We start from the raw sequence: 14805 nt of genomic DNA, 5'->3' as shown, positions 1-14805 counted from the left end.
AATAAATAGCTAGGCCTACAACGTCAAATGTTTGTATAATGTACGTAATAAATTATGATTTTTCACTATTAACATGGTATTAAGTAGGATAAGCTGTGGCCGACCGGGAATAAAGGGGGCAATATAATATATATACATTCGCCACGCGCTATCAATTGGGGCGGCATTGAGAAATTCCAAGTAGGTCACATGACTACGGCTGGCCGGTCGATTGAAAAATTAATACACTGTGCATCCTACCTGTTCAAACCAGTTCTCTGCACTAAAACACGACTGAGTTGAAATAAACTTGTAACATATCAACCTTAATGAAAGAATGATAACATCCCTTTGCGACATACAATAAAATTTTCATTATAGGCCGAATTTGAAGGGGACAATATATAGAGATAGAAGCCGTACCATTTGTAGTCTATGTGTAATAAATCAACAAAAGTGTTGCCCTCGATATTCCAGCACAGTATAAACCAATAGGATACAGAGCATAGCTTACCTTTATAAATGGTGAAGGTGACGTTAGTGTTGCTAGTGATGCTGATTGGCTCGTTGTCGGCTGGTCTGAACACGTAGGCTCCTGAAGCTCTGTGATCCTCGACCATGTTGTAGCCATCGTTTGCCTCGTAATAGAGGAAGTCTTGAGTCGCAGGTATCCGTACACCTTCGTTGACGACTGCAGTGATCATGCCTGTGCTATCATCTAACTCCACCTGGATCCTCTGTTCAACGAACAACACGGATAGCAGTAATTAGGGCTCTGATAATTAAATCAGTCATTTAAAAAATAGCACATGTCGATTTTTGAAAATTGCAGATTAACGTTCTCCTCGTCTTAGTGTACCTTTTCCACAGAAGAAATGGCGCTTATCCAACCAGTGTGTGGTTCGGAACTAGTTAAACAAAGTCACACACCAGTACCATGCTGATCCAGAAGGTCACTCGGGACTTATGGTGATGAGTTAGTTTGAAGGCAATGGCGGCGCTATTATCAACTTCAGCACGTCAAAACGGGGAGTGATGATTCACGTCACTACTGAGAATGTGTGTGTAGAGTTTCGTGACATCTGCAACGATGCCGAAGCGGATTGACCCTTACTGGGAGGGCTATATGACAGCCCTTTCCGTTTCTAAATATAGCTATTCTTCAATCCGAGGAACGTGCAAGAAGCGTGACTTTTTGATGTAAAAGAAGGGAGTCAGTGCTGTATTGAATAAATAAGGCAAAGTCCGACTGTGCTTAATTCCAGAGGGGAAACGAAAAGGCAAACCCACGACCAGCCGCCAGCCAGAAGTGGTGAGGAAAAGGAAGGTCCTTGTCTCAGGTGGAGACTCTGACCCACAAAGGACTATCGCAAGTAAGTTGGGAATGTCTGTTTCAACAGTTAACACCATAATCAACAAGAATCTGCAATTAGAAAAGTGGTATACGCGCCGAGTTCACAAGCTCTTGCGTCATCACATTTCGGAACGTCGCACAAACGCAAGAAAGTTGTATGAGGGATATCTGGCAGGGGATAAATGGGAAAATTTGGTGACATTAGACGAAGCATATGTGCTCCTTGGTTACTGTAACAAACCCCGCCAGATTTGCTACCACACTAGGGACAAAAATGTTATCAAACATTGTATAAAGAATGCCAGGAAAATCTTCCAAAGAGTTTCATGATCACCGCTGGATCCTGATACAATGGCAAGTTAACCATTCGCCGTGTCGCTAATAATTTGAAGGTGAACTTTACATACTATCAGCAAGAGGTTTTATTTAAAACACAGATATCCCAGCAATGTATGAGAGGGAGAAATATCAGGTATGGGTATAAAATAAAGCATCCAGCGACACCTCTCGTTCGACTCGTTTGTTCTTAGAGAAAATGGAGAGAGGAACTGGAATCTGTGCAATTCCTCTTACTGACAATCCGAGGAAGCCACATGATGGGTCACCCATGGACTCCTAAAAAGGGCCTTAGGAAATAGACTACATGCACTATCAATGGCCTCTGGAAAGCCTGTCAAGAGTGGGGTAAGATAGACATGCTGTGTTCCCAACTGAGCATGATCGTTGAGGAAGACATAGGTTTTCGTAAGTTAATCACCCTTCAAACATCGTCCCTATAGATCCCAAACGACCTTCTATTTTTAAGAATGGATTGTGTGTGGTTCGGAAACAATTTAAGAAAGTACACTTATCCCTTTCTTGAATGAGTTTTTTTTATTTTCTTATAGGACGTAAAGTGATATTGTGAAATCATCTTACGGGCACCTGAACGTCATATGAACCTCATCATCATCCTGGTAGAGGCTTGCTATATTATGAATTCAGTGCATGGTGGTCGAATTTTTATAAGAGGGAACGACTGTTAGACGAATCTCCAGGAAGGGGAGTGTCTATCAACTTGAAAATTCGTATCCCCAACATCAATATGCGGTTATTTACTCTACCGCAGATCCAGCAACCGTACGGACAGAACATTTCGTCAATGGCATTATTGAATACACCTTCCGTTTGCAACTAGACAGCAAAGTCCAGCTTCCTAATGAACAAACCTACTACGAACTAATTCCTATTTACGGGAATGAGAAGAATAACCTAAGGCGTATATAAGTGTACATTCAAGAGGAATACAAAGATTTTATCAACGAATTATTTGCTTGGCGAACTTCTTCGTAACTACCACATCTTACGTCTAATCTAATCTGTTTATCAGATTCATACCATGGTCTGCCGCTACCATTCTTACCACCTACACTTCCCTCGAAGAACAACTGAACAAATCCTGGGCGTCTTAAGATGTGTCCTATCATTATATCCCTTCTTCTGGTATTTTTTTTTTTTTGCTATTTGCTTTACGTCGCACCGACACAGATAGGTCTTATGGCAACGATGGGAGAGGAAAGGCCTAGGAATTGGAAGGAAGTGACCGTGGCCTTAATTCAGGTACAGCCCCGGTATTTGCCTGGTGTGAAAATGGGAAACCATAGAAAACCATCTTCAGGGCTGCCGACAATGGGGCTCGAATCCATCATCTTCCGATTACTGAATACTGGCCGCACGTAAGCGACTGCAGCTATCGAGCTCGGTTCTGGTAAAATTTAGCCAAAGCGATCTCCTATCCTCAGTTCGATTCAGTATCTCTTCATTCGTGATTCGATCTGCCAATCTCGCCTTCAGCATTCTTCTGTAACACCACATTTTATATGCTCCTATATTTCTTTCAGAGCTAGTTATCGTCAATGTTTCACTTCCATATAATGCAATGCTCCAGACGAAAGTGTTTAATTAAAAGCGTGTTTGTAATTCCTATAAGTCGAGAAGATTCAAGAAACGAAATTCCCACTTCCGGAGGTGCACATGGCCCTGAGGTTCACTCAGCCTACACCAAAAATGAGTATCAGGTTAATTCCTGGGGGGCAAAGGTGGACGGACGTAGACCTAACCACTCTACCCCCATCAGGTGCCGAGGTTACGGATAGTGGAAGACTTTACCTTCCACCCCTCCAAGAGCCTTCATGGCCTGTACGGAGATTACTTTGCTTTGCCTTTTTTTTAATTTCCTTTATCAATGTTCGAAGTGAGCAAATTCTTTTCTTAAGAAAGTTCTTCCGTGCTTATGCTAGTCTGCATTATTTTATGTCCTCTTTACTTCTGCCATCGTTAGTTATTTTACTACCCAAGTAACAATATTCATCTATTTCCTTTAATATTTAATTCTAATCTTTCCTTATTTTACAAACTTCTACTAGTGAAAATGAAATGGCCGGGAGTGTCCGAGCACATGTTCGGCTAGCTAGGTGCAGGTCTTTTGATTTGACTCCCGTAGGCGACCTGCGCGTCGCGATAAGAATGAAATGATAATGAAGACGACACATACACCCAGCCGCCGTACCAGAGAAATTAACCAATGATGGTTAAATTTGCCGACCCTGAAGGGAATCGAACCCGAAACCCCTGTGACCAAAGGCCAGCACGCTAACCATTTAGCCATGGACCCGGACATTCTACTACTGTTCTCTTGCTATCACATTCTGCCCTTATTCTTTGTCTTTCTAGGTCTTTCACTCTTTCGACTACCTTCTTATACCGTCTCCTATCGTCCCTTGATAAATTTCTCATAAAATAAATGTTTTTGGCTTTACGTTCCACTAACTAGTTTTACAGTTTTCGAAGACGCCAAGGTGCCTGAATTTTGTCCCGCGGGAGTTATTTTACGTGGTAGTTAATCTACCGACACGATGCCGACGAATTTGAGCACCTTCACATACCACCGGACTGAGCAAGGATCGAACCTACCAAGTTTGGCTCAGAAGACCAGCGCTCATCGTCTGAGCCACTCAGCCCGAAGTCAACTTTCTTTCCCAGTAGCACCCCATTACTATATCTTCTAGTAGTTTCTTCACCCCATCCCCCCAGTAACCTTCATTTTGATGTTTCATTTGGTGCTGATATGCTATGCCTAAAATTTCATTTCCTGCTCCCATTTTTAGTCTCAACCAATTCTTAACTATTTGTTTCACAATATTTGCTCTCGCTCCTCTACTTGCAATACAGCCTAGGCAATCCCATAATTATTTTGGCAAATTTACTTACGAACGACTAAATCCAATTCCATGATCTACCCCCCCCCCCCAATTTCCGATACTTCTAACTAGATTACGATGACCCGAAACCAGTAAATGGGGTTAATGACCTCGGCATATTACTAGACCGAGAACCTACCTTCGCACCACATATACAAAAGGTAGTTTCTGAGTCGTACAGGACATTAGGATGTGTGTTGAGGAATGTCAAACCTTTTAAATGCCTAAAAACCTGTATACACCTCTATATCTCTCTCTTCGGACCAGAAGTAGAAAACGCAAGTATTGTGTGGAATCCAGCAAACAAAATATATATTGCACGGATCTAAAAACCATGAGATATTTAAAATACTTACATTTTTAAAAACCGGTAATTATCCACATATAGCATACAACGAACTTCTAAATTTTGAAATAGAAAGCTTGAAACTGAGGAGCCAAAAGAATGACATGAAGTTTCTGTTTAAAACTGTTAATTATATAATTGACAATCCTGACCTTTTACGCCCCTTGAGCTTTCACGTGCCTCGCTTTAATGCGAGGACAAATGTACCATTCCAGAATTAAAAAGTCAGAACAATCACTCACAAAATTCCTCACTCTACAGGCTATGCAATATCTACGACAGTGCAGTTCAGAAAAATAATTCTTCAGACTTCTGTGTACATCTAGACCTGTTTCGACAAAGAACTTGTAATGCTGATTTGAACCACAGAATGCAATTAAAACCTTCCACATTAAGCCCTATCCCATAAATATAAACATAAGTCTTAGAAATAGAAGAAAGTAATAGTTTGTATATGAAATAACGTTGTTAATTTTTTATTTTACTTTTTCTTGTAAAGATTAAATTAGACTGGAGAACCCCGCTACTCCGTAGCATTCGTTATGAATAGGTCAGACAACTCGTCTTGGTACGTCTGTCGTAATCCTATTATTTCGCCCGCCCTTTCAAATGCTTTTATGAACATTTAATAAGAAGCGCAGTTCGTAGTCAGAATCCATCCATTCTGAAGGCATCCTGCAGTTCTTGAAGTAAAGCTTGGTATTGTGTCGTAGAAGGCAATGGGATTCTTCTATATAGAACGGTTGTCGCGTGAGCTCATAGGTTATTCTCGAAGGAGCACTTTCTTGCCTGGCACAGAACTCTTTTAAGATACATACTCTTTCTAATGTAGCTATGTTTTCCTTCGATAGGTGTTCCCAGATGTCTATGTGGCATGTCATAATTAAAGCCCGGATTTTTATGCAGTAACAGGTTAGATTGCAAACTAATTTGGTTAGTAGGAAGTGTCGGCCACCCGCTCTTCAATAATGTAGCAAGAGTAACAGAAATTATAGGGGTTCTGATGGGCCGTACCCCAGATGTTTATGCAAACCCCATAGCATAGCCGTTGTGAAGGTAGACTATACTTGCTACTCGCTTCAGTAAGTTTGCATTCTAACCTATTAATGCATAAATATCCAGGCTGTAGTCATAATGCGGTCTGTTTGTACAAAGACTTTTTTCTCCTAGCAGCATCTCATTTATTAGCATCGCTCTGCCATCTGTTGAATATATCTGGAAGCTGGGAATAGATATAGAATCAAAGAGTATCTAGCAAGGAATAGTATTCTTCCTCGATGAGAGGAAGTGTGTACCCTTTGGCTTGACAGGTAGTAGTAAAACATGAATGCATGCAATGACATTACTAAGGATGAAAATCACATATATTAGAATATTAATGAAAGTGTTGGTCGCTTAGCAACCTGCTAAGTACAGAATGTATTGCGGGTTAGGATAAGCCTTCGCCTGCAATTATAGGATTGATCATTTAATGATTTGATTCTATCATTACTCAAAGTTGGAACAACTTAGAGGTCTATCAATGTCTCATGATTCACCAGCAGATAATTGCGGAGAGAATAAAACAAAAATGAAGTAAATCGGTCCAGTAAAACGTGCGGACTGATCTGCCAAAGCTGTTTCTTAATAAAATGTTTTAATATATTGGATATCAAATATAAAATATTCTTTCTTTCTCATTGTAGATATAATATTATAACAGCATTAGACTAATATGAAACATTGAAAAATAAACACACGTAAACAATTGCCACTGTATTGGGATTAGAAATTCAGTAGTGCGTAGTAAAAAAATAAATAAATGAATGAGTAATTCATCCTTGCCAAACGGATACTGATGGCTCGTTTTTCCACTTGTGCAACAATTAATATCAAACAACATGACGATATATTTGCGTCACATTTCGATGTAGCTAACTCTATTAAAAGGGAAATAGATCTAGAATGTCACATGCGGCGTCTAATCATATCATTGTAATATCGGTTACAGTTGTGAAACAAGCCTAATTGGCATCAATTAGATTTCAAATATCGATGCTTTACAAATTATAGAGAATCCATTAAATAGCGTTATGAGTTTAATCTTCTTTGTGTACTCGCAGCTGATGAATGCGTTGACAGATCAGTGGATTACAAAGTAGATAATTTGACTATAAAATTAGATTAACATGGAGAGGTGCGATTAATGAGTAGTTTTGATGCTGCCTATCCAGACAACTAAGGTTCGAATTCCAATACGATTTCCTTGTTCAAAAAACAGTGAATGAAAGAGGATGGCTTCAGCAAAGCCATAAATAATAATAATAATAATAATAATAATAATAATAATAATAATAATAATAATAATAATAATAATAATATCTGCATTTTGCCTTACTCATTTGTTGTTCTGCTGTAAGCTCCAAACTCTTGCCGTGTATTTCGAAGTTACGGAGCGCTATAGGGTGTTTAAGCCGGCCCTGCGTGCCTGCCTCTTGCCCGGATGCCCCCGGTTCGATTCCCAGCCAGGTCGTGGATTTTTACCTGTATCTGAAGACTGGTTCGAGGTCCACTCGGCCTACGTGATTACAACTGAGGGGCTATCTGGCAGTGAAATGGCGGCCCCGCTCTAGAAAGCCAAGAATAACGGCCGAGAGGATTCATCGTGCTGACCACACGACACCTCATAATCTGAGGGCCTACGGGCTGAGCAGCGATCGCTTGGTAGGCCATGGCCTTTCGGGGCTGTTATGCCATGGGGTATTTATAGGGTGTTTAAACCCAATAGCTAGAAAACTGACCTCGTTACCAATAACGTTTCCCTCTTCGCGCATCTCAGCCACATTCTTCCTATTTTTCTTCGTATTCCTCTTCTTCTTGGTTGACTTTTGGACCACATTCTTCGTCTCCACATCGGCGATCTCGTTCTCTCTCTTGATGTAGTACGAGCGGAAGCCGAGAGGTGGCAGGTCCTCCGCTCGGAACACCAGCTCCATGGTGGCCTTGCTAGTACGCTCCGGCAAAGTAAGTATGGCCGGGTGGAGAGGCACCATTTGTACCACTTGTTCTTCACCTGCGGGCACAAACATGAAGGTTATTTCTGATACACAATACAGTGTCATATAAAACAGATACATATATTCAAATGTATCTGGTAACTGGTGGTACTCTTGAATTTCATATCATATACAAATAGCAAGAAACATCCGTGGCTCAGGCGGCAGCGCACCGACCTCTCACCGTTGGGCTCCGTGATTCAAATACTTGCCGAATATTTGCGGTCACCGAGCATTTGAAGGACTTATTTCCAAAGTGATGCATCTCCAAAAAACACAATTTTCACGAATCACAATTTTTAATTACTCGATTTCTTAATAAGCTAGAGACTTCATTTTTTCTAAGCAGCATCATCACTTCGAACAAAATCTGTTTATCATGCTGGCTAAAATCTTAGTGTAAAGAATGGACGGGGGATCTTGGATTTACGTCGCTTTGGACCTGAAGACTGGCTAAAAATACGAATTATGCAGAACGGTGTAGATTAGGTTTCTTCCTAGATGCTCAAACATTCAAAATATAATGTTTAATATTTCACAAATGCTGTATTTATTCATAATTTAAGCAATATAGCCGGAAGGGTAGGACTGAGAATCGCCTACAACAAGACAAAGACATTGAATACCACTGAGGATTGGACAACACCGGAAGGCACCGTGCAAAAGGTGGACAAATTCAAGTACCTAGGAGAATTTATAACAGGAAGGAATAGGAGCAATGAGGGAATAACAGAGAGGATATAGAAGATGCGATCAGCCTTCTGTATGACCAGATATTTACACAATAAAAAGAATATATCTACAGACGCAATGATTAGACATTACAAGGCAACGGTGAGAAATGCTGTATTATATGCTGCAGAGACAATAGCACTAGGAAGAAATGGTGCGGAACAACTAAAGAAAGAGGAGAGAAAAATATTGAGGAAAATACTAGGCCCTAAGAGAGGAGGCGAGAGATGGATGAGGAGACCCAGGGAAGAAATATACCGGAACATGAGGACAATCTCAGAAGAAATCAGACTGAAAAGAGCAAGGTTTGCGGGACATGTAATCAGGATGAATATGGATAGAATGACGAAAAGAGTATGGGAAACAACATCGAGGACACGAGGAAAGACAGGAACCAAGTGGGTAGTTGAACTCCGGAAAGATTGGTCGGAATTGGGGTTCAAGGTGGAAGAAAAGCAAGTACATTCCGACTAATATGCCAGAAATCAATGATAGGGATGGATACAGGAAAAGGATTGAGAGTCACCAGTGGAGTAGACAAGAGAAGAGGATACTGAATATCTCGGAAGAAGAGCGGGAGAGAAGAAGAGGAAGGTTAAAGAGGTTCTGGGAGGAGAAGAAGAAAATGCAATCCATGAAGGAGCTGTCCGTGGTCCTACAGAGGCCGTAACGCAAGAAGAAGAAGAAGAAGAAGAAGTAGAATTTAAGAATTTCAAACTGCATATAATTTGCCTACAATGTAAAAAAACATAAATTCAATTTAAGAAAGCCTAACAGATGATTGTAAACAAAGATAAAGATGATTGTCTTGTATTTTTGAACACCAATTTTCGGGATGGAAATCTTTGGAAGGACCTATTGGTCAACATGTTCAACTCGCAAAATAAATTTAAAAAATCATTATTGCATTCGAATAGAAGGACTTAATGGTTTTCTTTGTAGGTCTCAATATTAAGCAGTTGAAGGAGAAGAGAGCATTGTATCATAAAATGCCATGTCCTTCACGTACACCCAGTTTATCGAGGAGACTCTTAATATCTTTCAATTCATTGCCCAATGGTCCTTGTTCCTTTTCAAGAAACAACCATTTCCTACCTCTTTTCAGCATGGTGTGTTTGCACGAGTGGAAGAGCAGAGACCCGCCACAACCTCACTAAGCGATCACATGATATGCTCGCACTATGGGTCATGAGCAGTAGTGGCACTTTGGAAATAAGTACAACTTTCGGATGCCATTTTTACCACGATATACTCAACTTTGAGAATACGTTCCCACATAATAAAGTACTATAGCGGAAATACATTTTCACGTTCAGCTAGAAATCCGAAAAAAGTGGAGTTGCGTCACTTTGGAAATAAGCACTTCATTTGCGGTCACTGCAGCAGTGGGTGGATCTCATTAGCTTAATCTCGGGATATCCCTTCTAACCTGCCTAAACTCCTGCTCGCTATTTCTAGATCAACATTCCGGATAAAATGTGATGAGAATCAGCATTTCAAAGCATATAATTGACCATCGACCAAATTATTGTATGTACTCGAGTTTGGAGGTTGTTCATTAAACAACCAATAGGCCTACAGAAAATCAATGACGTCATCGTTTCACCTTTAAGTTTTATTTTTTAAGTTAGGTTTTGGATTTAAATTATTTTAATATTTTTATTGCAGGTGGAACGCAAAAAGTGCCAGTTTTTAAACGTGGTTCAAAGGAGCGTCAATTTTAAGATATTGTTATTCCAAAACTCCAACATCTGATTTATAACTTTCAACACAATACACTACTTTGTTTTATAAGTTGCAGAAGTATATGTTTCCCAAAACATGACATGACTTGATCTTCTCCTTCAGACACACCCAAGCGACGATTCCATTTTGACTTTCCCTGTTCTTACTGTACACATAGCCATTGTAATGTGCACAACGATTTGTCTTGTTAGTAACTGCCAATTCCATTACAGCACACGACAGTGAATACTTACACCGGAAAGTTTCGATATAGAATGATGTTTGTGGCTGAAGAAATCAGTGTCTAAATAATGCGCGCGAGAGAAGAATGTGGATTTACAGTAGAACGAGGGAGCAGGAGCCCAGGCAGGTTAGCGGGGATACCCCGAGATTAAGCTAATGAGGCCGACGGGAAAGACAGGCCGCGGCGCGCACATCATACACTGAATGTCACGTGACTCGGCCGGTCTTACTGTAGAGAATGCATTCCCAGGCTCACACGAGAGACTATCGTAGCGTGATAAATAAAATACATTTCAGCGTATTTCTACCTATTAAAATAACACTACTGAACTACAGATCAAATGAAACATAGTGTCTTTTACTATCCTTGGTTGAACAAACACTAAAAATCTTACTGAGGTACAGATATGCACACTCAACAATGTTAATGGTGAATGTACAAGTAATCCTATATTCGCAATAACATTCATGAAATAAATATCTTATTGAATCCAGGGTGAAAGGTAGGCCTATTGTAAGCTATCTACGTCTCTTACATTTGTTCCACTCCGTACCTATCTAATATCTACATATCTAATACTTAAATTTTGCTACCTTCGTGGAAGTTACCTTGGAACCACCCTATTCAATTAGAAATTAAATGAAATAGAGTGTGTCTTACTAGCCTTGGATGACAAAATCTAAAAATATTACTGCAGTAAAGAGATGCACACTCAGATAAGTCAAATGTTGCTAATGAAAGTACAATTAAGCCTATATGAACAATAACATTCATGTATGGAATATCTTGTTGAGTCAAAGGTGACAGGTAGGCCTATTGTAAGCTATTTACAAGTCTTATATTTGTTCAACTCCATACCTGGCTTCAGCATCATATCTAATACTTAAATTTTGCTACCTTCCTGGAAGTTATCTAGGCCTATTTTAAGCTATTTACAAGTCTTGAATTTGTTCCACTCCATACCTGGCTCGAACATCATACCTAATACTTAAATTTTGCAACCTTCCTGGAAGTTGTCTTGGAACCACCCTATTAAATTAGAAATTAAATGAAATGGAGTGTATCTTACTAGCCTTGATTGACAAAAAATAAAAATCTTAGTGCAGTAAAGAGATGCAACTCAGATAAGTCAAATATTGCTAATGAAAGTGGTTGATGTATAATTAAGCCTATATTTACAATAACATTCATGTAAGGAATATCTTATTGAATCCAGGATCAAAGGTAGGCCTATTGTAAGCTGTTTACAAGTCTTATATTCGTTCCACTCCATACCTGGCTTCAGCATCATATCTAATACTTAAATTTTGCTACCTTCCTGGAAGTTACCTTGGAAGCAAGCTATTCAATTAAAAATTAAATGAAATAGAGTGTATCTTACTAGCCTTGGTTGACAAAATCTAAAAATCTTACTGCAGTAAAGAGATTCACAATCAGATAAGTCAAATATTGCTAATGAAAGTGGTTAATGTACAATTAAGCCTATAATTACAATAACATTCATGTAAGGAATATCTTATTGAATCCAGGACCAAAGGTAGGCCTATTTTGTAAGCTATTTGCAAGTCTTACATTTGTTCCACACCATACCTGGCTTCCATATCATATCTAATACTCAAATTTTCATTTTCATATATCTGTAATTAAATACGATATGAATAGATTACCTCTAAATCCTCAGCACTGGTGTTGTAATTTATCCAACTCGTGTACTGCAGCCAACATTGCTGAATGATGTGAACCACGTTGAGGTTATATACACATTTTTTGTAAATTACTTACTTACACTTCCGCACACAACACTATGAATGTAAGGAACTGTTGCACAACACCAACATATTCACATAAACACAAAATCTCCGTTATTTCCTTCAATAATCCACAATAAACTAGCAATAACACCGCAAGGACACATGTAATAACCGGCTTCACTCTACCATTGCTGGGAACTGGTCCTGTCACGTGACTTTAACGGACCATGGCCTGTATTTCTCGTCGGCCTCGGATTAAGCTAATGAGGCCCAACCTCAGCAGCATTAAACGAAAATCTCCTGTGAGTGGGCACAAGTATATCTCAGTGACCACAAATGTCCGTGATTTTATGGTGACATCAAATGTCCGGACACACCTGCCTGGGCTCCTGCTCCCTAGCTTCGAGAACAACATTCTTCTCTCGTGCGTGTTACTGTATTTAGAGAAGCACTGTCTTAAAACTGACGCATCATTCACACAAGTTTAAAAGCGGGTATATTTTTTCGTTTCACCTGCGATAAAAAATATGAAAATATAAATTACACATTCCAAACCTACATCACCTAACGTGAAATGAAACTAATATTATAATGGTGTTAATGAACTTTCTGTCAGCCTATTGTTTATTACATAAACAACCTTCAATCTTGAGAACACATAATATTTTGGTCGACTAGTGTTGACCACACTTCTCCGGAGGCAGATACATATTACACCTTGGCCGACACAACACGGGCAGGCATAAACACATCTCAGTGACCGCTGATATTCGTGATTTGTGGTGACCGCAAATCTCTTGTGCCGGGATAGATCCAACCCGGGTACAAATATATCTCAGTGACTACAAATGTCCAAACCCCGATCACTCCATGTGAGATTTGTGCTCGACAAAGCGGAGGCAAGACAGTCTTTCCTTCGGGTGCTCAAGTTTTCCCTTTCATCTCTCATTCCAGCAAAACTCCTCACTATTATTTCATTTCATCATTGCCCCGGAGGAGTGTGACAGGATTCGACGGCCGGCATAATCCCTATACGCGCAAGTAGTGGTGGTGGAAATTGTTGTTTTAAGAGGAAGTACAACTATATCCTCTATTAACACTAATCAGAGAGAAAAAATTGAAGGAATCAGATATTTTGAAATATGAAGTTATGGGCCGAAGGAAGACAAAGCCAACGAATGGCTTGAAAATTAAAGACTCCCTAGCCCTCGAAGGTTCTAATAGCGTTGGGATCGGAAAATAACAAGAGTTGACCAGTGGACGCCGGATAAAATGGATGAAAGTGAGGAGTCTGGCACAACTAAGTGGAAGCAATGCCAGGACACAGCTAAGGGCCCCGTGGTCACCAACCCACGCTCCACAGTGGCCCATCTTAGTCTCCTTTTATGACAGGCAGGAGATACCGTGAGTGTTATATTAACGCCCCCACCCATAGGGGGTAATAGTCTAGGGCAGGGTCTCTCAGAGTACATGCGCCGGTGCACTGCAAGGTGCAGGAGACGAGTTCACTAGATTGGCCAGAGTGCAAACCCCCACTCCGCATTCCTTACATCTGCCTGACCCTTCGGTCTGTCTCCGCCTTCTTCACCTTCCCCGCTGATTCTTCCCCTCACTCCGAATTGTTTATGTGCGGTGAGCGGAGACACTCTGTTGTATGGGACTATGTTACTGTTTTTAAAAAAACTCTTCTTTCAATTTACTTTGAGCAGACAATTTATTTTCTCTAGTTCTTTTTTTCCTCTTTCTTTGCAATTATACCAGTAATGTATGGAAGAAGGCATCCGCTCGCAGCAATTCTGAGAGCGTTCTTTAAATTTGTTGGAATGACGAATTGAATGCTTTAGCACACATGTTGTATTACTAAACAGCGATGATTACTCTGGTAGTGGACTGTAGTTTGGTTAAGCACGTGATAAGACCATAGGGCTGAGTCATTCACCAATATTACACGTAATAAAACTTTTATTACAATTGTACATGATTAACAAAATGCATAGACACTATTTACACGTTAAACAATAAACTGAAATGCCTGGATGGCTATTGATTAAGTTGGAGGTCATGTGGCCGTGAATACATGTCTCGCCGACATGTTGTCGTTTCTAATGTCTTCTCTCGTTGCCGGAAACCAGATGCATTCTGGTCACTCAATAGAGACACGGACAGGAGTGCGCTCTGTATAAATTTTCTAAGAGGACGAAACAAAATTAAAATCAGAAATACTCGCACGTAATCTAGTTTTCGAACAAGTCAAAGCAGAAAAACTCACATATGCATCTGGAACCGAACAGAAATAATCTTAGCTATTTCTCGATGCAGCTTAGAAAAATCTATCCGCGACAAATTCTGGTACAATTCGAGCAAAGTCTTATATTGAAAAAATACATCTTTTTTGATGAT

The 14805-nt window shown here is 40.0% G+C and overlaps 1 protein-coding gene across 1 annotated transcript in view; it reads right to left on the bottom strand.

The window, feature by feature from the left end:
* The window catches only part of LOC136882349 (lysosomal alpha-mannosidase-like), a 375461-nt gene that overhangs the window by 292371 nt on the left and 68285 nt on the right, over nt 1–14805 (bottom strand). The window contains exons 11-12 of the mRNA XM_068229321.1: nt 7699–7970; nt 494–716 (exon numbers count right to left, since the gene is read on the bottom strand). Of these exons, the coding sequence (XP_068085422.1) occupies nt 494–716; nt 7699–7970 (495 nt within the window). The remainder of the gene's footprint in view (nt 1–493; nt 717–7698; nt 7971–14805) is intronic.

This window comes from Anabrus simplex, chromosome 10 (genome assembly GCF_040414725.1).
Source record: "Anabrus simplex isolate iqAnaSimp1 chromosome 10, ASM4041472v1, whole genome shotgun sequence".
NCBI classification, from domain to species: domain Eukaryota; kingdom Metazoa; phylum Arthropoda; class Insecta; order Orthoptera; family Tettigoniidae; genus Anabrus; species Anabrus simplex.
This window is presented reverse-complemented; position numbering and strand designations above follow the sequence as displayed.